General features: G+C 31.8%; 1 protein-coding gene, 1 long non-coding RNA gene and 2 pseudogenes across 7 annotated transcripts in view; all 4 read right to left on the bottom strand.

The window, feature by feature from the left end:
• The window catches only part of LOC147392359 (putative leucine-rich repeat receptor-like serine/threonine-protein kinase At3g14840), a 69977-nt pseudogene that overhangs the window by 9861 nt on the left and 34104 nt on the right, over window positions 1–26012 (bottom strand). The gene's annotated exons all lie outside the window — the stretch shown is intronic.
• Window positions 7359–26012, bottom strand: part of LOC147392358 (putative leucine-rich repeat receptor-like serine/threonine-protein kinase At3g14840) — a 75175-nt pseudogene continuing 56521 nt past the window's right edge. The window contains exons 20-23 of the transcript XR_015182652.1: window positions 9295–9505; window positions 8952–9189; window positions 7874–8024; window positions 7359–7756 (exon numbers count right to left, since the gene is read on the bottom strand). The product of XR_015182652.1 is annotated as a putative leucine-rich repeat receptor-like serine/threonine-protein kinase At3g14840 (transcript). The remainder of the gene's footprint in view (window positions 7757–7873; window positions 8025–8951; window positions 9190–9294; window positions 9506–26012) is intronic.
• Window positions 12773–22609, bottom strand: LOC147392363 (uncharacterized). 4 transcript variants are annotated; one of them, XR_015182659.1, is made up of 8 exons: window positions 22351–22609; window positions 22170–22241; window positions 21769–21840; window positions 21633–21673; window positions 18934–19006; window positions 18770–18829; window positions 17705–17887; window positions 12773–13531 (listed from the first exon to the last, which is right to left on the bottom strand). It is a non-coding gene; the product is annotated as an uncharacterized LOC147392363 (long non-coding RNA). The 4 variants fall into 4 exon arrangements; XR_015182660.1 differs by lacking the exons at window positions 12773–13531; window positions 17705–17887 and adding an exon at window positions 17927–18565; XR_015182658.1 differs by lacking the exons at window positions 12773–13531; window positions 17705–17887 and having other exon boundaries at window positions 18574–18829; window positions 22351–22423; window positions 22500–22609.
• The window catches only part of LOC147392362 (putative LRR receptor-like serine/threonine-protein kinase At1g53430), a 13738-nt gene continuing 10405 nt past the window's right edge, over window positions 22680–26012 (bottom strand). The window contains exon 18 of the mRNA XM_086457702.1: window positions 22680–22735. Within this exon, the coding sequence (XP_086313828.1) occupies window positions 22680–22735 (56 nt within the window). The remainder of the gene's footprint in view (window positions 22736–26012) is intronic.

Raw genomic sequence — 26012 nt, 5'->3', positions numbered from 1 at the left:
TCTGACATAGCAGCATACTCTGAGTCCAATTGTCAAAGTAAGATTAATAAGTCGATTTCGGAGGCCAGTGAAGTCTTTACTCTAAGTCCGAGGTAGGGGAACAGGAATAATCTCATCTCGGAACTTGGAATCAGAGAATGGGTTGAGTGTAACATAGAATCCAAATCCTGAAATACCAAGGATCTGGCGAAGATATGATTTGCTAGATATCTGATAAATTAGAGATCATCATAGATAAAGGGAATTTGTTACTAAAATGATTAGATGAATAAGGACATAATTCAAAACCAGCTACATTCCAATTCAGACTCTAATTCTGAACTAGAAGGAAGACAACATGAACAAAAGAATGAAAAAAATTAGGATTGGACCTCTATAAATACAAAGAGAATATACATTAAAATGTATGTTTTTTTCCCACACTGAAACTCTATCAATTTTTGTACCCAATTTGACTTGAGTGTCGAAGAGGTTGCCTTGCAGGCACACCTATGAGCTCAAGGATATCAAATCCGAAGTAGTGAGTGAGAATCTCGAGATAATGCAAGAAATTGCATCTACACACTTCTTAACATGGATCTTGATCATCATATATTTTATTCAATAAGAACTAGGTTTATTCCTCTAAGATAATGCTTAGATCCATGGTTCTTGACAAAATAGAATGAAGGAATGTGATTTATTTAGCCAACTCAAAACCTTCGTGATTAAGGCATTTTCTTTTTCTTTTCTTTTCAATCTTAAGCACATTTCTAAATATTTTATATTTTAATATAAAGAAAAGTGCTAAAATGACTTGAAATAATACTCAATGTAGCATTGAGTGTTACTGTGAAAAAAAATATATATGTTTTTTCTTGGAATACAAATTGTTATACACTCAAAAAAAACTATGGTTCTCTGGACACATAGTCTTACTTTGAGTGTCATTTTGAGTCATTGTAGCAAGGTTCTTCAAATGTTATTTTGAATCATGGTATCAAGGTTCAAATATATATCTTTACTGTAGGAACCAAAATATCCCCTTCCTAGGGATTAGCAAAATTACTAGACCAAGGTAATCAGATTCTTTTTAATCCAATCTTAGCAGCTGATGTTAGTGTTTTTTCTCTTTCTCCTACTCTAATTAAGTAGTTGATGCTACTACTATTTCTCATTTTTCTACTCTTACTCAATGACTGATATTACTTCTACCCTTTCTCTTCTTATTGAAAATTATTCTAAAGAGATTGATATACTAAGGGAATTGTGTAAAGTTACATGAGTCATAGCAAAATATTATAACTAGCTACCATAAAATTACTCATGTAGCAAACCCCATTACAACATGCTCTACCACCAAGGTAAAACAAATATGATGCTCGAAAGAGTTGTAGAAATATAACTCGATTGAGTCAACTCGAATAAATGAATAGTCACCAAGTTGGAGCCATTACATATTTAAGGTCACTCCTCATTTCTTCATGTAGGTTAGAAGAACCATGGGGAATGAATATTCATTACCATCAAAGCATTATGGGTTTCTATTAGCATAAATGCTAGACAACATGGGTAAGTAGTTACAACTAAGTTTACAGCTCCCATTAATAAGCCCACTTTATAAATGCGGAGGCCTCACCCATTCAAACCCTAAGCACAAGCCACATACAACTCTAGTGCTTTTATTTTTTTCTTGTATTGTAATTTTTATCAAGTACTAACTTGGTCGTAAGAGGTTCTTTGGCTAGTATAACATTATATTTTCAAGTAAATGCGAACGAAGAAGATGATCCACAAAAAAAAAAAAAAAAAAAGATTCACTGGAAAAGATGATTAGAAATTTAGAGGGTCATCGGAGAAGAATACCGGAAAGTCGCATTAATTGTAGTGTGGATTTAAAGGAGTGGAAGATCCAAAAGATCCCCCACATTTACTATTATAATGAGAGAAGGTGGAGGTGAAGTGGTTTGACACCAAAATTTGAGTGATCATGAATGCCCCTAATTTTATATTTAACCTCAATATAATGATGGTCATTTTGGTCAAAACCAAGAAAATTGTAATCACACGTTGCTTAATTTTCAAAATTACAAAATATCTTTTTTACCATGTAATATTCAAAAACACTTCAATCAATATTTAAATTACAAATAAGCCCTTTTAATAAATGTGCATTTGCACATGCCACCTTCTGGTAAAATATAACGTTATAGCTAACTAAAAGGTGGCAAGGGCAAACACACATGCATCAAAAGGGTTTATTTGTAATTTAAAATATTGATTAAAGGGATTTTGATAGAAGATTATATAGTAAAATTGAAACTTTTGTAATTATGAAAACTAATTAACGTGATTAGATCATTGCGGATTACAATTTTCTTCATTTTTTAAATATCAAAATGACATTGATTATATTAAATTTAAATATAAAAGTGGGGGGCATGTATGAACACTCAAATTTTGGTGTTAAACCACTTCTACTCCGCATGCTCTCATTATAATGATAAAGATATATTATGATAGATGGATTTGGATGGGGAATGGAAGTTGGTAATTAATTTAAGAGTAGTGATAATCTAACGCTCTTTTTTAAGATGCCCCTTACGCCCCCATCACAGATCTATAGATCATTTGCTTCAGGATACACAAGAAAAAGATTTATGGTTCTATAACTACTGGGTCAGAAAGTGTATGGGGGCTGTTTTAAAAAAGAGCGTCAGATTATCATTAGTCTTAAGTTAATGGAATTGGCAACTGTTAATGAGTCCAACCTTGGAGTGGGTAGCCCGCTTCAAAATTTCGATAGAACTCTCTTCGCACTATGACACATGACTTTTTTCATTTATTTCACACCCATATTTTTCATTAATATTTGAGATACCTCCTTAAAAATGCCACGTGTAATTTAAAGAAGAGGGTTCTACCGAAATTTTGAAGCCACTTCCTGAGTCATTTTTTTCAATCACTGTATATTAATCATTTATAGTGTCCAAACAAATGACTGAGATGGGATATGATTTCATGACAAGTCTGGATTGAGGGATATGATTTCATGACAAGTCCCGAAACAGGTGACTTACTCAACTCTCAAGGTTGGATTCACATCTGAATTATAGTGATCTGATCCGAACCAAAGCCATTTAGTTTTCAAACAATTTTCTAATGTCATGTGAGAATATAGTGGGCCACCTCCTAAGTTGATGGGATTGACACGACAACGTTACCCTCCTCAGGATTGAATTTTAATACCTTAAAACCACAGAACAATCATTGTTTTGGGCGGCTATCTGTCACTAATCAAATTAATTTTGTTTATATGTATAAGTCGACCAGCAAATAGTTCCAAAGAGTTTCAAAGGATGGTAGGCGCATAGTATTCCATGAAATTTTCGAGGGTACTCAAGATCTCTTAAAACATTTTATTTTATGATTAGATAATGGTAATTGTAAAGTGAAGTTTTTTCTTTGATCACAAATATTTCGAAATCACCAACAAGTCAGGTTCGAGATATCAACGTGGTACATGTTAAAGATCAAAATGTTTCAAACCTGCAAGCACACCCCATGTTTCTTTTATTCAAATAAAATCTTTGTTTTCATATACAAACATCAATATTCAGCAATGTAAATCATAGTAGAAATGACAAATATGTCCGTCCGCATTTAAAAAAAAAAAAAATTGAAAATATTCTACACTGCTCTATTATCAACTATTCCAATAATTAGAATCCACATTGAAGGGGTTGACATCTTCAGTCGATGTGGAAGATCCAGTCCACAGCCCATCTAACACAGTCTGGGTGATGGCCTCTAGTTTCAAGTTGTAACTGGAGATACTTGGATCAGAAACCAACTCTTGAACAATGGTTCGACCCTCGAGAATGCTCACCACCGCAGACATTGTAGGCCTTAAGTGTCAAACATGTATTAGTGCATAAGAGAGTCACATTAATCATCGTCAAGACCTCTTCCTTGTTGAACTCAGATTCCAACCTTGGATCCACCAACTCCACTAAAGTTCTTTTCTCCTTTAGAATCAATGCCTCTAAAAAAAGTGGTAAATGAGTTGCTTATTAAGAAATTAACCCCAATCACGTAAAGCTCATTAAATATAAGAATATATATAACAATGGCATTATAGTTCTAAATTTACACAATCGGGAAGATAAACAACCTCTTCTTTTGATCTATAACTTGAATTGCTTCTCCCACTAACGATTTCCAAGGCAAAAATTCCAAAACTGTAGACATCTGCTTTGTTAGTCAGATGACCTCTCAAAGCATACTTTGGTGCCATATCCACTGAAGCAATATAATTGAGATTATTACTTACTAAGGATGAAACCCATTGAATTATAGTTGGGGCGTCAAAATGAGGGGACTTTGGAATTATATAAGATCAACACAATCCCAATCAAATTTAAATGAAAATTTTCAAGACAACTATAAAGGCAAAAAAGATACAATTATGACAATATTTAACTAGAAGAGGTTTTATGGTAGAGGAATAAAAATAAAGGCTAGAAGTCGGAATATATTTAGAGCAATGTAAGCATGGTGTCTCACATAGTTCCAGCAATTCTGTCAATGAACTATGACCACGTGAGTTTATGCGACACTTGTTTATATAAATAAAACTAACGTGGCGTTTAAATCCATTGCAGTACTATTCAATTCCTAGAGGTACATGGGTACTTTCAATTCCCATCATGTAGGTCATCAATTTATATTGTTTTCTAGTTTTCATTATGTATTCTTTGTAAAAAAAATCCAGCTTAAATTGGCTTGCTGGACTTGAAAATTGATTGTCTCGTATACAACATCTGATTGATTATTCAACTATAAAAGACACTGAATACGTAACTCCAAGGATAAAAAGGCCCGAAATAAATTGGATTGCATAGAAGGATAAGAATAAATCCAATCCCACCAATCCCCCCCCCCCCCCCCAAAAAAAAAGGGTTAGACTTACTCCGTGGACAACGGAAACTCTTCAAGCATGGAACAACTCCACTTCCCAATTAGGAAAAAGTTAAGATCATGTCAGCATTACGATATAAGATTAAATATGTTTTAATGTAACAAACATCATCCACAAAATTCAAGATGCAATTTCACACACACACACACACACACAAAAGAGGACAAAAACAAGAAGAGATTTGAAACTTAGGAGTCGTTGCCCAATGAAGAACTCCCAAACAAGTTTCTAAAGAAAATGGTGTAGAAAACAGTATTGTGTTAAAAGAAAATATTTAATCTCATGAATATAGAAACTAAAAGGAGGCCGCAACTGAATGGGAGTTTTCTTACACATTCTGTTGTTGACAAGTAGGTGCCCCTGAACTTCCCACTTAGAAGTTGTTGTAGGAAAGATCACCCCATGACATTAGATATTTTAAAAACTCAGGTATGCGAAGAAGATGAGAAAAGGGTAATTTAGATATTTTAAAAACATGATAGTAGAGACGAGGATGAGAGAGCATTAAATAAGAAAAAAGTTTACTTGGACGGCCAAATACCATCCAAAAATAAGGTTGAATTTAAAAAGAAGTCACAGCATAGGGTTGCAATAAATAATTTACATAGTTTTAAAACTCGTTGACTTCTAAGTTTGCCAAGAGTATAACAAAAATTCTTTAGCTAGTCGAGCCCTCGGGGGTTGACCTATATATATATATATATATCTTGTTCAACATCCTACGCTTTACCCTACACTTTACCCTACGTGTTTTGTCCTATATGATTTAGAAGTTTTGGAATAGGCTGATTTTTGGTGAAGATGGTCTCTATGGTGAGGAGATCATCCTCACCAAAAATCAGTCCATTCCAAAACTTCTAACCCCATAAAAAATGGTTTACAAAAAATGGACGGTCCACAATTTTTCAACTTGTAAACATGGGACTAAAATTTTTGGAATAGGCTGATTTTTGGTGAGGAGGATCTTTTAACCGTAGAGATCATTCACACAAAAAATTAGCCAATTCCAAAACTTCTAACCCATGTAGGACAAAACACATTTGGTAAAGTGCAGGGTAAAGTGTAGGGTGTTGAACATTTCCCTATATATATATAATTAAAAAAAAAAAAACATTACTCAAATGCTCTGAAATCAACGACAACAAAATAATGTTTTAAAAATTGGACCGATAATCAAATGGAAAATTTTCTTAAATGGTGGGATTGGGGCCAACTTAGTAGGATTGATTTCTAATTATTATATATGTGGGGAATGCTAACATCCAAGACCTCATGAAAAACGTTAGCATTCTCCAACACTTTTATTTTTCAATAATACCTTTATTTATTTTATTTTTTAGTGAAAAAAAATATAAATATATTAATTTTTTTTTATATATAATAACTGTTTATTTATATAATAAATACATATCTCTTACATAATAAATGTTAAGAACATTTAATCTTTAATTAAATATCTTATTTATAATAAATGATTTGACAATTACTATAAATAAGTATTTATTATATAAAAAATTAATATATCTCTATCTTTTTTACTAAAAGATAAAATGAATAAGAGTATTTTTTTAAAAAAAAATGTTTGAGAATGCTAACTTCCCTGTGAGGTATTGGATGTTAGCATTTCTGATATATAAGAAAAAAATTATAATGAGATCTTAAAATATTAATATATGATAAATAAATATATAATATAAGATTTACAAAATTAAATTTCTTTAAATAAAATATTCTTTAATAAATGAAATGATAACTAATAACATCCCCAAGAAAGAGAAAGTTAAGGGAATCATCCCATTTTAGGTTACTCAAGTCTTTAATAGATTTTGAGTTTTATTAATGGGCACGGGTTAAAGATGCATTTAAAATAGCTTGGAAAATATGAACTTGTGGATATTTTTGAAAGAATTTTTTTTTACGGCATTTTAGGTAGTAAAGTAAATTTTAGTGACGTATTAATGCATCTCAACCACCCTCTTTGATACTGAAGGCTGCTTTGTTTTGGAAACTGACCCTTCAATGTAAGATGGTTTAAATATCAAGAAAGAGATATAGACGTGGCAGATTTTTTTTTGACTAAATTTTCTTTAGAATTAAAAGTCATGGTTGGTTGACTCGATCGGTTCCAATGGTTGAACCATTAGTTTCAAATAAGAGAGCTGCTATTGCCACACAAACTTTTACTAATGCAACACCAGTTCTTATGTAAATCACCAAAGAATTGCACTTGGTGAGGCAATAGTACAAGTTGGTGTGGCAATAGTAACTCTTCTTTTATTCAAACAAAAGCCTTTTCTCATAAACATACATTAATGTTGAGCAACAATCATCATAATGAAAAGGATAAAATACACGTTTATGTATACATGTGAAAAAAAAAGACAGATCAAAATAGTTTTCACAGCTCTATATTCGGTAATTTCAATAACTGGAATCTGGCTTGAAGGGGTAGAGATCTTTGGCCGATGTGGAAGACCCAGTCCACGGACCATCTAACATTCTCTGGGTTGGACTCTCATTTATGCTCGAACTTTGGTTTTTTTTAAAATGGTTTCTGATGGCATCAAATTTCGAATCATCACCAGAGATACTCGGATCAGAAACTAACTCTTCAACAATGGTTCTACCTTGGAGCATGCTCACCAAGGTAGACATCGTAGGCCTAAGTATCGAAGAGGCATTAGTGCATAAGAGAGCCACATTAATCATCTCCAACACCTCTTCCTTGTTGAATTCAGATCCCAACCTTGGATCCACCAACTCCATTAAATCTCCTCTCTCCTTTAGAACCAATGCCTTAAAAAAAAGGGTAGTGGTAAATGATTTGAATATCAGGAAATCAAGTTCAAGCACATAAAGTTCATTAACTATAAGCAAAAATTATATTAAAGTGGGATTATAGATCTAAATTACCCAATCGAGAACATAAATGCCGTCTTCTTTCGACTTAGAACTTATATTGCTCCTTCCACTGACGATTTCCAAGGCAACAACTCCAAAACTGTAGACGTCTACTTTGTCGGTAAGGTAACCTCTCAAAGCGTACTCTGGGGCCATATATCCACTGCAAAAATCAAGATTATCACGTGTCACATTTGGTGTGCATGAGGGAGGAGCTAGTTATAATAGTTGTAATATGCGTGCTTCAACCAATAAAATTATCATGTCTGCTTACTGGTACAATGGGTCAAAGTTCCATGAAGATGGAGAGATTGAGGATGTGGCCGATAGAATTAGAGTTGGAAGGCTAATGTGTAGATGAGTTTTTGGAATTATATATGATAGATACATCCCAGTCAAATAAAAAGAAATAAGGCCAACGATGTTTTTGGAGCCAAGTTTTGGGTACTCAAGGAACACACTTATAGATTTAGCGTAATAGAGTTGAAGATGTTCAGAAGATGAGTGGAAGGACTTAAAAAGAAAAAAAAAAGTGTTAGAAATGAGTGCATTTGTGAAAATGTGGTAGTAACCCCAATACCTGACAAACTAAGAGAAAGTTGATTGAGATGATCTGACTATGTGTAACGAAGACAAGTAACAACCCCAATAAGAAGGATCTTTTACGTTCATCATCATCCTAGAAGCCTTATTCCAAAGATCTGGGGTCGAAGGAGCATGCAAGCTGAAGGTTTGAAAATAAAAAGATAAAAAAAAGAGATGGACTGAGGTAGTGACTTTGATTTGAAGATACTTCAACTAATAGAAGACATCCCTTTAGATAGAATTGAATGAAGGAACAAGATTTGTTAAGCCATCCCCATAAATTCAGGACAGGGCTTAGATGATAATAGGTACAAGTTCTTGAACTTGTAGAAAGGGAAAAAAAATCTATAGCTCTTTTTGGGTAGAACATAAAATTATGAAAATATATATATATATATATATATATATATATATATATATATATATATATATATTAAGGTAGATAAATAAACATAAAGGCTAGAAATCAGAATAAATTAAGAGCAATGTAAGCATGGTGCCTCACAGAGTTCCAGCAATTCGAGTGCTAATATGGGTGTTATCCTCTTCATCAAGTTTGGTCAAACCAAAGTCAGATATCTTGGGTTGAAGATCCTTATTAAGTAGTACATTAGTCGCTTTGATGTCTCTATGAACAATCTTCAGTGTTGATTCTTCATGGAGATAAGCAAGACCTCTTGCTATACCAACACAAATCTTGTGCCTTGTCGGCCAATCCAATTTAATTTGACATTCTTCGGAACCTTTAGATCATCAGATCAACAAAAATTAAACATACCAGTCTAAACAATATTACCTATCCTACTACTTGGAACAAATTAGTGAAAACCAAATGATGTTGCACTTACCAAACAAAGCACGGGATAGACAGTTATTTTCCATGTATTCATATATTACCAACAATTGTTATCCTTCAATACAACATCCATAAAGCCTTACAAGATTGGGATGCTGAAGAGCAGAAATCATTCCAATCTCATTAACAAATTCACGGTTTCCTTGCTTTGATTTGGAAGAAAGTTGTTTCACCGCAATTATAGTACCATCTGATAGATGACCCTGCATTTGAATAAGAATGTAACGTTTCAATTATATAACCACTAGTGTGCAGTCACACATTTATTACAAAAATAGATTAATTTTTAATATTATTTTAAAATTTTTAAATACATAATCTAACTTTTGCAAGAATATTATTTAAATTTTTTTTTTAAATTTCAATTATCTATCCGTATTCGACTTTTACCCAAATTTCAAGCAGATATCAAATTTGGATATATATACCTTATTGTGAAGATGATGGAAAATTTTTAATTTACCCAATTTTCAAGTAGATATTGAATTTGGATATATATATCTCATTGTGAAGATGATAGAAAAATCTTAATTTTGGGTTACACATTTATTTATATTCGGGTTAGATAGGATGTGTATCTATATCTGACTTTAAAAATATTTGATAAATTTACCCAAATTCTTAATCGAATAAAAAATTTATACCCATACCCGAATAACTTGAGTAGGATTAGTCGGAAAAATAGATATTATTTGACCCATTGCCCTACTTAAGGATGGTTTTCTTTCTAATTAGTCACTAATTTTAGGACTTTTCTTAATAGTCTATTTAGTAATACTTTCTTTTCTTAATGGTCCATCAACCTCATCTCAAGCTATGATATTTTTTTTAAATATCGAAACTATTTATTTTTCATCTTCTTCATATACTTAAGTTTTTCAATAATGATTTCAATCATTTTCGACGATTTTTTATCGTGAATGACGAATGGAAATGATATATATGGAGAGAAAAAATAGTCTCCCATTTGGATCGTCCATTCACATCAACACGTATCTCGAGAAAAATACGTAGCATTATTTGAAGAGAATTCTATCTTATTAAGGAAGAATCCTAATTTAAAAGTATTCTTCCCTTGTTTTTTTATTATATAATTATTAATATGGATAGGATAATATGGTCGATTGCAACTTAATTAGGATTAGTACTTTTCTTAGGATTTTTCTATTTAAAAGCCTTGAGGTCATTGTAAAAAGAGGAAAAGAGAGAGGAAGAAGGTAGAGGAAGAGAGCAAGGTGAAGACGTCATGTAACCGTGAGATCTATAGTGAAACGACTCCCCGAATCCGTAAACGTAGGCATATTCGTCGAATCATGTAAAAAATCATTGTCTTTTCCATTTTCCCATATTTTTATTATTATTTTGTGGGTTAAATATCAAAATCGTGATCGATGTTGATTTATTATCAAATTAACTTTTACAATATACTTCACATTTTGAACTTTTAAATGTAGTTTTTTTTTTTTTTCGATGATTTAAAAAAAAAATAAAGAAAGAATTTTTCTATTAATTTATTTTTAGATCAAAATCAATTAAGGATGATTCTTTTGGCTTGAAATCGTCACATAAATCATTATGTCAAATTTTAAGTCGATCTTTCTATATATATTTTAGTTGAAAAAACTTGATAAAATAAAAATAGGTGGGTTTTAAAACATCGTGTTTGACCATTTTTATTTTTGAGTTCAATACTTTTATTGTTGAGCTTAACATTAAAAAAATAATAATAATAATAATTATCAATCGAGCTCACCAGATTTAATTATCTCTAGAAAATCTATTTTAATCTCATCCTTTACAACATTGTTTCTTAAAGCAGTCAGCCTTCACTTACATGCTGACGACGTGGCAGGTCGTGGTGTTAGGTATCGTGCAATTGCAAGTAACGGCGTTTTCGAATCTTTCTTCGAGATTCTTCTTCCATCCACTGCATGGATCTACGGTGAAGTCCCAGTCCGTCTTCCCCAACGTATTCGCTATTTCTTTTAGAGCATCCACTATAATAAACAAAAAAAAAAAAAAAAAAATTCAAAAAGACTATATCACCCCTGATTTCTGAAGACCAAAAAGACTATATCACCCCTGATTTCTGATTTCAGTCACTCCATGTCTTCTTCAGGTATGGATGATAGAACAGTATTAAACTAATAAATTTTATGAAATACCGAAAGTACCCACTCTAGAATGAAGGTAAGTTTGGCAATCTAGAGGGAGATTTTAGTCACAACAAAAATTTGAGAAAATTTACCTTACGTTCTCTTGGATCAAGAGTCGTCGCTTGGAATGCTAATGGTTCGAAGTAACTGAACTCAATAATGATTCAAATAAAGAAAACCCGCCCAACGTACATCGTCAGATTCCGAGCTTTGGTTGGAGAGAACTATGATGATGTAAATCTGGCCGTTGGATTAGATGATGTGATACAAAACTTGTTTGATTTGTAGAGAGATTTGTTGGAGAAGAGAAGAAGAAACAAGTGGCGGAGAGGAGTGAACACAATCTGTCAAGTATAGGCTAATATATGCATATATAAAGGAGAGAGAAACATTAATTAAGAGACCTGCTATTGCCACACCAATTTTTACTAATTCCACACCAATTTAAATATAAATCGGAATTGCACATTGTTGGTGTGGTCTTTGTAAAAGTTTGATCGAATAAATTACTACATTAGGAATCCAACCCCACAACAATTTAAATTTCATTGAAATACTCATATAAGAAAAAAAAATATCTGAAAAACAATTTTCTTGGACTTAATTTAAGGTTTTGGAAATGACTGGCCATCAAACTTCCACCTAACTCTAAAATTTTAAATTAAAATTCAATGGAGAAAAATAATTTTTTTAAATTTTTTTTTCGAAGTTCAAATAATTTTGTCCTCTACAACTCTGATGAATCGATGAATCAGATCATGTTTATGATGAAATCCTAGCTAACTTTGTAAGGATAGTCGGACTCAAATATTAAGGTACTGTTCCAGATAAATTAGGAATATATTGAGATGGATAGTTTATTTAAAATATATATATATATATATATATATATATATATATATATATATATATATATATATAGGGTCAGGTTTAAAGGACATCATTTCTACACACATATAGACAACGTGTTTTGTCTTATATGGGCAAAAATGTTTGGAATGGACTGATTTTTTGTGAGGATGATCTCTGTGATGAGGAGATCATCCTTGCCAAAAATCAGCTCATTATGAAACTTCTAGACCGTCCAATTTTTATTGAAAAATTATAGACCGTCCAATTTTTGTAAATCAATTTTGATGGGGTTTACAAGTTTTGGAATGGGATGATTTTTTGCCAGGATGATCCCCTCATCACAGAGATCATCCTCACAAAAAATCAGTCCATTCCAAATATTTTTACCCATATAAGACAAAACACGTTGTCTATATGTGTGTAGAAATGGTTGTCCTTTGAACCTGACCCATATATATATATATATATATATATATATAATTATTAATTTTGCTCACAGTCCAACAGTCATTAGATGGCATCAACAATAAAGAGAAAATTTCTTTCTCCTGCCCGCAAGTCTTTTGCCCACAATTTCAACTTTAAGATTTAAAATCTTAAAATGAGTCTTGGAGCCTACATGGATGTCAATCTAACACAATTGTCTTCTAAATTTTATGAAAAGTCTCATATTTAAAAAAAGGAAAAAAAAATTATTTTTCGAACTTGATCCATGGAATTAAAAATGGACAGTCATCGAGTATCCAAACTTAGAATTCAACAGTGAAATTTTTTATTGGCATTGAATGCTACAAGGTGATCCAATGAGAAATTTTCCATTTTTCTATGTGAGTAAGAGAGAAATTTCATCTCTTATTACTAATGTCATTTATGCCGCATGTCAAATGATTGTTGGACTGTGAGCAACGCGAGCACAACTTTTATATACTAAAACTACAAAAAGTCAGACACTGTTCGAAACAAATGGCTGAGATTGGATGACACTCCAGCAGTCCCTGACGAATGATTCTCTGAAAAAGAAAGATTTAGTTATAATCCTTAAGAAATCAATACTAATCCTTTTTTTTTCATGTTTGATGTAGAGCCTCCAAGACTAAATCCTTAAACTATCTTATTGATCCAATTGGAGATTCTGCCTTGCGATCATTTAGTTGGTGGTGTAAGCCTTGACTCTACTATGACGTTGACGTTGTAGTGTTGATCATTTCCATATCCCTGATCCTACGGCACCAACCCTAGGAAATGAGTTGTTTATGTTCATATTAATAGAACACCTAACATAAACTCCATCAAGATTATATAAAAAATATGTAGGGGCTTTGTTAACGTGTGCCCTTAGAGTGCAATAACTAGGAGTGCTCAGACAGCCAACGCGGTTGGTTTGACACATTGCAAGGCAATCTGGAGTGGGGGTTCAAGTCGCGCTTACCCATAAAATAAAATAAAATACAATTATGAAATTGAATTTTGTATAGAAAATGTGCTTAAAATATTATTTTTATCAAAATACCCCCAGATTCCAATTTCTCATGTGTATTTATTCATCTTTAACGTGTGCCCTAAGGACACACGTTTAACAAAAGCTTATATGTATATAAGGAATGCTAATGTCCTAGGCCTCATGGGGACGTTAGCATTCTTTACTATTTTTTTCAATAATAACCCTATATATTTTATCTTTTTAGTGAAAAAGATAATGATATATTAATCTTTTTATATAATAAATGTTATTTACATAATAAATGCTTGTTCTTTTACATAATAAAGTATTAACTGCCAAACGAGACCCATATATATTTATATATATAGGAGAATGCTAATGTCCAATACTTTAAGGGGATGTTAGCATTGTCCAACACATTTTTTTTTCTAATATTGTCCCTCCTTATTTTATTTTTTAATGAAAAAAATAAGGGCATATTAGTCTTTTATACAATAAATGTTTGTTTACATAATAAATATCATAAGCATTTAAATATTTTAAATTAAATATAATTTTTGTAATAATGATTTTACAATCAATGCCAACATAATAAATGCATTTATTAATGACACAATAAATGTATTTATTGTGTAAAAAACTAACATACCTTTGTCTTTTTTACTAAAAGAAAAAATAAAGATGGGGCATTATTGAAAAAAAATGTTGAATAATGCTAATATCCCTGAGGTCTTGGACATTAGCATTCCATATATATATATATAGACAAAACCAAATATTATGCTAAGCATTTTTCAACATACAAGTTAGAAGTTTTGGAATAAGCTAATTTTTTGTAAGAGATCTGTATGATGAGGAGATCATCCTAAAAAAAATCAGCCCATTCTGAAACTTTAACCCCATCAAAATTGGTTTATGAATAATAGGATAGTCCATGATTCTTCAACTTGTAAATTGGGGTTAAACGTTTCAAAATGGATTGATTTTTTGGTGAGGATGATCTACTCACAATAAAGAGCATCCACAGAAAATTAGTCCATTCCAAAATTTTAACCTATATATTGAAAATGTTTGGCATAATGTTTGGTATATATATATATATATATATATATATATATATGGAACGAATTAAGGGCCATATGAAAAAACATATGTAAAAATAATGTAACATAAATAAATTTTCAAAATATGGGTTAGAAGTTTCAGATTGAGTTGATTTTTTGTGAGGATGATCTCTATGATGGGAAGATCATTCGAAAAAAAAAATCAGTCTAATCTGAAACTTCTAATCCCATTAGAAGTGATTTAGAATGTGGATTGTTGATTTTTTGCCAATAATTTGTAAATCACTTTTGATGGATTTAGAAGTTTCAGATTGAACTGATTTTTTTATAAGGATGATCTTCTCATCATAGTGACCATCCTCGCAAAAAATCAGTTCAATCCAAAACCTCTAACCCATATTTTGAAGAACCATTGTTTTTATATATGTTTTTACATATGGCCCATGAACTGCCCCCATATATATATATATATGAAAATTCTAATCACTTTAAATATTTTAATAAAACATCTCTAATGGAAAATTAGGTTCGGGTATAATCGTTCAATAGCTTGGTCTAAGTGTAATCGTTCAATACCCAACAGGTGTGTGCAATTAAAATTATTAAAGAAATCAAGAATTAGATGTGTGCAAGTAGTTATTTTAAAGGTAAGGTGGGTATCGCAAGTAAGTGGGCAATTCACCATTTTGGTGTGTGCAAATAGAACAACCCTAGTCAAAACCATAGTGACAAAATTTGATGCCTTTTTGAAAAAAATAGTGATTAATTCATGAAACTATCACTAGTCAATTTAATCATGAATTTTTGAAAAAAAATACAAAAATTGACGAGTTATATTGAAAAAAAAATGAGATTAATCACAAATGGTCATCGTTCGTTTATGGTAGATTTTTGGGTCACTCTATTTGCATACACTGAGATGGCTAATGGCATCCACTTTAAGTGACTTTTGTAAATAAATAAATAAATAACATTTTTTCCCTTTTGTGTTTACTTATTGCACACACCACAACCAACTGACCAATAAACCCACTTCTTCTTCCTTCATTCTTCTTCTTCTTCTGTGTCTTTCTCTCTCTTCATGTTCATCTCATTTTGAGTTTTGAATCAATGGAAATTAAGTTTTTATGGTTTTTTTTTTTTTTTTTTTTTTTCAAGTTATCTTATTTCTTTAAATTTTTTTTTTTTTTTTACTTTTAATCACTAACGAAGATGCAAAAACTTGTTTTGAATCGAAGAATTCGGAGATTTTTTGACAAATTTTGTAGTATTGATTTAGGCCAAACTTGTTTAAAAAAATTCGGTAGGTACCTTCCGAATCTTACCAAACAGGTTTAGTAGGTACCCTACCCAACATTACAAAACCGATTTAGATGGTAACTACTGAATTTTAAAAAGCATATTCGATAGGTATTGAATGTAACTTTCTCATGTGAACTACTTCAAATTGCTTGAAAGTTTTAGAGTAAGAGAAAAAGTAAAATCAAAGTTCAAAATCCTCATTGATACCTTTCTAAATATAAAGAAGAAGACTAGAAAAAGGAGAGAGAGAGAGAGAGAGAGAAGAAGAAGAATTCAACCGATACCTTTAAGTAAGTGAAATCAACCATTTCGATTAAACTACATTTATTAGGTGTATGCTATTAGATATTTTAATGTTAAGGAGGGTATAACAAGCAGGTGGGTACAATTCGCCGGTTTTTATACTTATTAACGATTTTTCTGTTAAAGGTCCTTTTACAAAATTTTGGAGGATGAGGAAGAGATATTTCAAAAAGACTAATTTACCAAGTTGATTCTACGAGTTAGCTAACATGAGTTTTGAGTCAAGTCACCTCGAAATCCAAACAAGTCTGAGTCTGGATGAATTTTAAAACTTTTGTACTACAGCTTCAACCCAACTGGGATGGTATCTTCTGTGCTGCAATGACCTCAAGCTGGAACCTCATATGTGGGGGCACTTGCCCCTACAAGAGTTTTCAAAGTCTATGGATTAATGGGCTATTGTGACAGATTTTAATGGAAGATAAAAAAGTATATCACTATTGCCCACAAAAAGAAAAAAAAAAAAAAAAAATTCCACTCCTAATTGCCCCCACAACTCTTTTTTTTTTTTTTTTTTTTTCACTCTTAGTTGTCCTTACAAAAATTTGTCCACTCTTGGTTGCCCCCACATGGGCAAAATCCTGGCTCCACCCCTAATGGGAACCATAGATGCTTTTCATTAAATCTCCACCTTATCCAGCCTAGTGGAGTTTCATAAGTATTATTCGAACATGATAATAAGTACAAAGACCTGCTGGGAGGATATTAATATAAATATCATCCTAAGATCCTGACTATTATCTAATTCTCAAAATTTTAAATAAGAATCTTGAGGATAAGCTAGTCAACTTGAAAAAATAAAAAATCTTATTAAACAATTAGATTTGCCCCAATAAATATAGTTTATAGAATTATAATTGAAGTAGGTGAGCAATCAAAGGATCATTGGCAATAAATAAAGAAATTTAGGACTGTATTTTTATGAGGGCTTATATTGGCACACCAACTTTATTAGCTACACACCAATACTTTTGAAATTGAACCATATAGATCAGTGTGTTATAAGTAAAAAATTAGTTTGTTAGTAGAAGCTCTCTTTTTATGATCTCCCCCTCATATTTTTCCCATTTGCAAAATTGAGTTGGACTTTTAACAGTAAAATCAGGAGGATTGTCATATTCCTTTATCCATAGGTAAATATTATGAAAAAGCATGTGATTTGGATAGACCATGGAAATATGATGTTTATATTACCTAATGGAAGGGATAACACCTATTTGTTAACTTAAGGGACTGAGAAACCAAGATCTTGCAGCTCGGCCAATCTTAAAGTGTCGACTATACCTTTTTGAATGAAACTAGCATCAGATAAATTTCATGAAAGATCCCTCAGTTCCTCCACCGTTAGAATCAATTCAACATTATGCTTGAACTGAGTACCCCTCTTTAACATCTCCAAGACAACCAAAAGCTTTCAATCTCGATTAAAAGACATCACAGCAATCCGAATACAAGCTCGGCACCAAACTGAGAAATAAAGTAAGATAAAACATTAAAGAAGCAGGTCAATCATCCGATGATTATATCTCTACACCCCCAAATCGCCACATAAAATGAGATACAGACCATAACCTAACAAGGGGGCAGAAGATAGAACATTCTTTGTCAAGAAACCTATATTTTAAACATCTTCTCTACTTTGCATTCAATAACCTGAGACCCTGACACCATACAACAGGATCCAGATCATGTTTTTGGGTGCCACATGAACATGTGGTATATAGAGATAGATGGACCTTCGGTCTATATAACTCTCTGTCTCTGTCTCTGTCTCTGTCTCTCTCTCTCACACACACACACATGCAGATACACATATGAGAGCCGGGATCCGTGGACTCAAGAAAAGATAATTTCTAAACAAACATACAATCCCTACCCTTAAAATACAAAATCCAATGGTCAGAATAAAACACGCATCTGGAGGATATATTATTCATCCTTAAGATAAATACCAACCATTGGATTTCATGTTGCATGTTTGTTTGAGTTTTTTTTTTTTTAATGTGATGAGGAGAGAAACCTGATTTTCTCTTCTATCTTTCCTAATCTTCTTCTTCTCCACATTTTTCTTCTTTCCCTTCTTCCCTAAGAATACCCTAATCTCAAAACTTCCTGAACTTCAGATCAAACTAGAAAATCTGCTGCCTAAACCAACCAAAGCAAAAAAAAAAAAAAAAAAAAAAAAACACGAAGCTTAAATGCATACAAAGCACTAAGTAAAGAAACATTACATTCAATTTTGCAATATTGATTTCACTTCAAATTTGGCTTTTCCTTACACAAGATTGAGCTTAGTTACACAGTTGCAATGTTAAGATGAAAGTTAAGCATTCAGAAAGAAGGACTTACTAGTTTACTTTCAACATCCACTCTTCCACAGTTCCAGATAGCGAATTTCCAGTCAAGTACCTAATCAAAATTATCTCATTAATCCTGTGTGATTGACCTGTTTTCTGTAATGTAATAGCATTATAGAAGCCATCATTAAGCTTTGTAATAATCAGATCACTTACACGAATTCTAAATTTGATAAGACTTCTAAAACTCTCTGGAAGTTTTCCTGCTAGCTTGTTAAAGCTGAGGTCTCTGCAAAAAAAAAAAAAAAAAAGCATCACAAAAGAGATAAGGACAAGGATGCATCCCGAAAGAAAGTTAACAACCACGTTACTACATAAATGTTTTTATTAACTTTTAATACTTATAATAGAAGATGTCAAAGGACCACATTGAAATACACATCATCATACTTATCCCAAAAAAATTGGGGTTGGATTCAAAAAAGTAATTCTAAAAGAAATTATATTATGATAAACTATTGATCGCACATAATAGCAAAACTAAAAACAAAAATCTCTCGGTGCTATCTTGGTCTAGAACTCCAAAGTCAGCTCTCCCATACATTTGTTTACTATTATCCAGCAATAGTACCTATTATTATGCTTTATGTCATGTTCACTTATTAGAATGCCAACCTCATTACAAGCTGTTGCTCCAAAATGTAATAGATAGTTCTACACTTAAAAGGCTTAAATATCCCACAATATTTTGAGCTAGAATAGAAAATGTTAGATCTCTAATCTATTCTTTCTTGAGGTGTCAACATAGTCATTTTGAAATAGTTTATTACGTTACCATACATATATTTTCCTAATTCCCTGAACACAAATGAATTGATAACCAGTTAACAATTTAGTCCATTTGCTTTATAAAATACTCAATTTGTTTGTTCATGTGTTGTAGAACGAGCTGCAAAAGATTATAATGAGCGAGGGGCCATACGAAGAAGGGACAAAGACTAATCATACACCTTAGCTTCAAACGAGCATAACTTCATGAGCGTAAATCAGGATGGCTATTATTATACCCATTCGAAAAGCTTACGGGAAACACTATAAGTGCGAAAAAAAATCCATTTTGAGTGCCAAACGCATTTCTTGTGTTGAACTTTCTATTTTTGGTAGTATTTGTTTTAGTGTATTTTGAGTCCAAACTTGTTTTAGAGGGTCATCATTGCTAATGATTATTTTAATAAGACAAATAATTATTAGATTCAACTAAAGATAAGATTTTTATATCTTCGGTTAAATGGAATTTTTGGTAAGTTGAAGGGAATTTTGTATTATGTATGCTAAGTGTATTTTAAGTTAAGAATCTATCTCCTAAACCATAGTCCCACATTGATGAAAAGAGAAGAATATCAGTTAGGTTATATAAGATTTCTTACTTACCTACCTTAGGTATTTATGTGTGAAAAGACTAATTCGTTACTAAGCAGTGGTTCGGTACTTCGCTCATACACGCACGCGTGCTTTTGAGTTGCACTTCACACGTATGCATTGTCAAGTGGAGCTTGAAGAGTTCTTTTTTATTTGTTAGATGTACCATTTATCTTTGATCTCCTCCATTGGAAGATTGGAATGGGTGTAGAACTATGGTCTTGATTCGAATGGGCTCATTCATCATTATGTTTCTTGGTCAAAGGGATTTGACCACGAAGTGACTATTGGATCGTACTCAAACAAGTTTACCGTTGGCCAAAGTGATTTAACCATGCTCAGAATTATCGATTGTTGGTCCATAAAAGCTTGTAAAATTGTAACTATTGAGGCAAACGGTCATGGTGACTATTTGGACAACCGTATTAAATCTATAAAAAGGGATATATATACACGTATTAGAACACACAACCTAAACAAATCTCTACCATACATAGTTATCTAATCCCTCTTTCTTACTTATGTTTTTTGGTTCTAATCCAATTGAATTATTTCGGCAATTCTCCATCTTTGTAAAATGATGAATTATATGATCAAAAGATTGGGCTCGTTGTATCCCAGAGACACATTAGAAATCTTTTGCAATATTTAGTTCATATCCAAGTAGGGAGTGAATATTGCTTTTAATCAAATGATTATGTGACTTGAGTTCCACATCTTTTAGGTTTTTTATAAATTATTTTCTTAAGATTCAACTTTTTTTAAAACTTTAGATATCGGTTTGTAACCGATGTTTAAAGGCTCAGACTTAGGACATCAGTCTCATAGGCATCGGATTTTAAATCGATGTCTAAAGTATTTTTTTTGTATTATTGCATTTTGTTTTATAAATAAAGATTTGGAACGGATTTTAGCCATTCCAAATTCTAAGCTTTGGAACAGTTTTTAGCGGTTCCAAATCCTGAGACTTGAAACAACTTCCAGCCGTTTAAACTCATTAACAATGCCTCGATGAGAGACGGTTTTTCAATCGTTTTAGATAGGATTGGGAACCGTTATAAACGGTTCCTAATTTGCATTTTTTTGGTGTTGTGTCTTAATTGCGGGAATCTAATTTCTGGCCCATTTATGTCACTAATTCTCCGGAATTGGAAAATGCTGAAATGACACAGTATTTACTGCGATTCTCACAAGTCTAACGTGGGATGTGCACATAACCATAGATGTATTTCCTCACGATATGAGTAAAAACCATCTATGGTTATGTATGCATGTTCACTTCAGAATTGTGAGAATCACAGTAAATCCTGTCACCCCAGCATTGTTCTATAGAATTTCCACCAAGTATTTACTACTCCTTGAATTGCTTAATCAAACATCACAAAAAAAAATACAAACTCATTCATAATTAAAAGAATGTGAAATATATAATTAAAAGACCATGATATAAGGAGGCTTTACTCGCAAGTCGGTTAATTTTGTCAAAAGAGAAATACCAGAAGGAATGGGACCTCTCAAACCACTTGCGTCCATCTCTCTGCCATTAACGAAATTCAAGGAAATAAGTGCCAAGTTATTGAAAATGTGGGATTTCTAAGGATCTCAAAAATGTGGATTCAACATAATCCTTACATTCTATCAAGCATTTTCCACTCCTATATAAAATCGGGTACCTGTCCAGTAAAGTGGCTATCGCTTATCCAACTGCATAATAGTAATATAGATACTATTGAACTCAAGTATTCAAAGAACTTTCGATACAAAAAGAACAAAAGAAAAGGAAAATTTTTAAAAAGAATTAAAAAAAAAAAAAAAAAAAAAGAATTAGTAGTTGAACGAGGAAAAAAAAAACAGCATCTCATTAGTTCGAATGATACAAGCATAAGAAGGGGGAAAATTCAGATTTGATCATAATATTCTTCAAACTATTTTTCATTGATTTTCTTCATCTGCTCTTTGTTCTTACTTCTCGTTGGAGTACTATTATCTTAGTTCTATCTTCTTTAAATAACACTAAAATAAATAAAACTTACAAGTCTTTCAAGTTGATCAGGTTAGCAAGTGTCTTTGGCAACTCCCCAGTAAAATTGTTGGAAGAAAACGATCTACAATACCAAAATAAATCTTAAAATTCTATAATTCTTCGAAAATTCAACAATTATACAACAAAAAAAAAAAAAAAAAAAAATCTCATAAATGGCTGGAAGACCTTACATGTCCTCTATGTTGACCAGATTTTCCTAGCTCTGAAGGTAGAGCTCCAGATAGGTGGTTTATATTCACAGCCCTGAAAATTTGAATTTTCCACTTAGAATGAACTCTCGAAAAACTTTTGGTTTATCGAAATGGAGGATAAAAATTACAGAGTTTTGAGAGTGGCAAAGTTTCCGAGTCGTATTGGGATCGGACCCAATATTCGATTTCCAATAAGGGAACTGCAATGATAATTCTCTGTTAATTTTGACCCAAAAAAAAAAAATTTATGGGCATTGGAGAAGAATGTAAAGAGTTGGAAAGCTTGGACAGCTTACATTTTTCCAATTTCATGGAACCCCATATTGGAGGTATTGGACCGTTAAGGTAAGAGCGGGTGAGATCACTGTAAAGTGTGATGAAGGAGATTAAAAACCAGATATTTTCATTTTCAATTTCAGCGTAATTTAAGGAAATAAAGCAAAGAAAAGCTAAAGTGAACCAGGGGCGTATGGAATTGAATAACTCTTTACATTTCTTTGCGGTAGGTAAGATTGACCAGTTCTGGTGGGAGCTTTCCTGGCCTGACTTTTAAGTACTCTGTGTCACAAAATGGAAGGAAATCGATCTGGGTGAAACTGTTTCCCTCTTCGTTCATTAATTTTTAGAGCTGTTATTGGCACCCCGACTTTTTACTTACAAAACACTGATCGTTTTTAAACAAAAACAATTATTTATGTTATTTCATACAGAAAATTACTTAATAGTCCCTTATCATGGATAGGGCTGGCAAGGTCAGATGAAGTTATTTCTATATCGTTATCCAACTCTATAACCGATTATTCATGTTCGATTTTTTATGCAATTATGTTAAGTTGATGGAAAAATCTTAATTTTGGGTTATATATATATATTTTTATTGTGAATTTATCATATTAAACTCGGGTATTCAGGTTAGATAGGATGTGTATCCATATCCGACCCTAAAAATATTCGGATAAATTTCCCAAATTCTTAATCGGATAAAAAATTTGTACTTATACCTGAATAACTTTGGTAGGATTAGTCGGGAAAGTAGATAGTATCCAACCCATTGCGAACCCTACTTAAGGATGGTTTTCTTTCTAATTAGTCCCAAAGTTTCAGTGCTTGTCTTAATAGTCCATTTAGTAATACTTTATTTCTTAATTGTCCATTAGTTTCATATCAAGTTATGATATTTTTTTTAAATATGAAACTACCCATTTTTCATCTTCTTCATATACTTAGGTTTTTTAATTATGGTTCCAATCATTTTCGACGATTTTTTTTATCGTGAATGACGAATGGAAATGATATACTTTGCATTTTGAACTTTTAGATGTATTTTTATTTTTTTCAATGATTCATAACAAAAAAAAAAAAATGAAAATAGGATTTTTCTATCATTTTGTTTTTAGATGAAAATTAATTAAGGATGGTTCTTTTGATTTGAAATTGTCTACATAAGTCGTTATGTTAAGTTTTAAGTCGATTTTTCTATATATATTTTAGTTGGAAAATTTGATAAAACAAAAACAGGTGGGTTTTAAAGCATCGAGATTGACAATTTTTATCGTTGAGTTCAACATTTTTTCAAAAATAAATTTGTCAATCGAGCTCATCAATTTTTATTTATTGTCAAGCTCACCAGATTTAATTATCTCTAGAAAATCTATTTTAATCTTATCCGTTACACATCGTTTCTTAAAGAAAGTCAGTCTTCACTTACATGTGTGACAACCTGGCAGGTGGTGGTGTCAGGTACCGTGCAATTGCAAGTAATAGTGTTTTTGAATCCTTTTATGAGATTCGTTGTGTTCCATCCCAAGAGTCCACTGCATGGATCTACGTTGTCGTCCCAGTTGGTCTTCCCCAACCGAGGAGATCATCCTTAGAAAAAATCAGCCCATTCTGAAATTTCTAACCCCATCAAAATTGGTTTATGAAAATAAGATGGTCCACGATTCTTTAACTTGTAAACTGGGGTTAGAAGTTTCAGAATGAATTGTTTTTTTCTTTTATGAGGATGATCTCCTCACTATAAAGAGCATCACAAAAATTAGTCCATTTCAAAAATTTTAACCCATATATTGAAAATGTTTGGCACAATGTTCGGTTTATATATAAATATGAAAATTCTAATCATTTTAAATATTTTCATAAAACATCTCTAATGGAAAATTAGGTTTGGGTATAATCGTTCGATAGCTTGGTCTGAGTGTAATCTTTTGATACCTAACAGGTGTGTGAAATTAGAATTATTAAAGAAATTAAGAATTAGGTGTGTGTAAATAATTATTTTAAAGGTAAGGTGGGTATCTCAAGTAAGTGAGTATAATTTGCCATTTTGGCGTGTGCAAATAGAATGACCCTAGATGGAATCATAGTGACAAAATTCAATGACTTTTTGAGAAAAAATAGCAATTAATTCATGAAATTATCACCAATCAATTTAATCACAAATTTTTGAAAAAAAAAAAAAAACCGACGAGTTATTTATTGAAAAAAAAAATGTGATTAATCACAAATGGTCATCGTTTTTTTTGTTTTTTTATGGTAGATTTTTGGGTCACTCTATTTGCATACACCGAAATGGCTAATTGCACCCACTTTAAGTGACTTTTTTTGTATAAAAAAATACATTTTTCCCTTTTGTATTTACTTTTTACACACACCACAACCCACCGAACAATAAACCCACTTCTTTTTCTTTCATTTTTCTTCTTCTTCTTCTTTGTCTTTCTCTGTCCTTATATTCATCTCATTTTGAGTTTTGAATCAACGGAAATTATGTTTTTATATATTTTTTTTCCAAGTCATCTTGTTTCTTTGAAATTTCTTTTATTTATTTATTTTTATTTTTTATTTTTTTGCATTTAGTCACTAACGAAAATGGAAAAATCACTATTAAAACCTCTAAAATAATGATTTTGAATCGAAGAAATTCAAAGAATTTTTGACAAATTTTGTATGATAGTTTCAAACCAAACTTGTTTTAACAAGTTCGATAGGTACTTTCCGAATATTACTAAACAGGTTTGGTAGATATCCTATTGAATAAAACTTTTTACCAAACATTACAAAATCAATTCAGATGGTACTTACCGAATCTTAAAAAACATATTCAGTAGGTACCTATCAAATGTAACTTTCTCATTTGAACTACTTCGACTTGTTCGAATTTTTAGGGTAAAAAAAAAAATAGTAAAATCAAAGTTCAAAATCCTCATTGACACATTTCTAAATACAAAGAAGAACGAGAACAAAAAAGAGAGGAATTGAGAGAGAGAGAGAGAGAGAGAGATAAGTGGGTGAAATCAATAATTTCAGTTAAAGCACATTTATTAGGTGTATGCTATTAGATATTTTAATGTTAAGGTAGGTACAATTGGCCGTTTTTTATACTTATTCATGATTTTATTGTTAAAGACCTTTTACAAAATTTTGGAGGATGAGAAAGAGAGATTTAAAAAAGACTCTAATACACCAAGTTGATTCTACGAGTTAGTTAGCATGAGTTTTGAGCCAAGTCACCTCGAAATCCAAACAAGTTTGATTTGAGTCGATGAATTGTAAAACCATTGCAGTATAGTTTCAACCCAAGTAGGATGGTATCTTTCTGTGTTGCAGTGACCTCAAGCTGGAACCTCATATCACACTCT

This window comes from Akebia trifoliata, chromosome 11 (genome assembly GCF_017979445.1).
Source record: "Akebia trifoliata isolate Shusen 1 chromosome 11, ASM1797944v1, whole genome shotgun sequence".
NCBI lineage: Eukaryota > Viridiplantae > Streptophyta > Magnoliopsida > Ranunculales > Lardizabalaceae > Akebia > Akebia trifoliata.
This window is presented reverse-complemented; position numbering and strand designations above follow the sequence as displayed.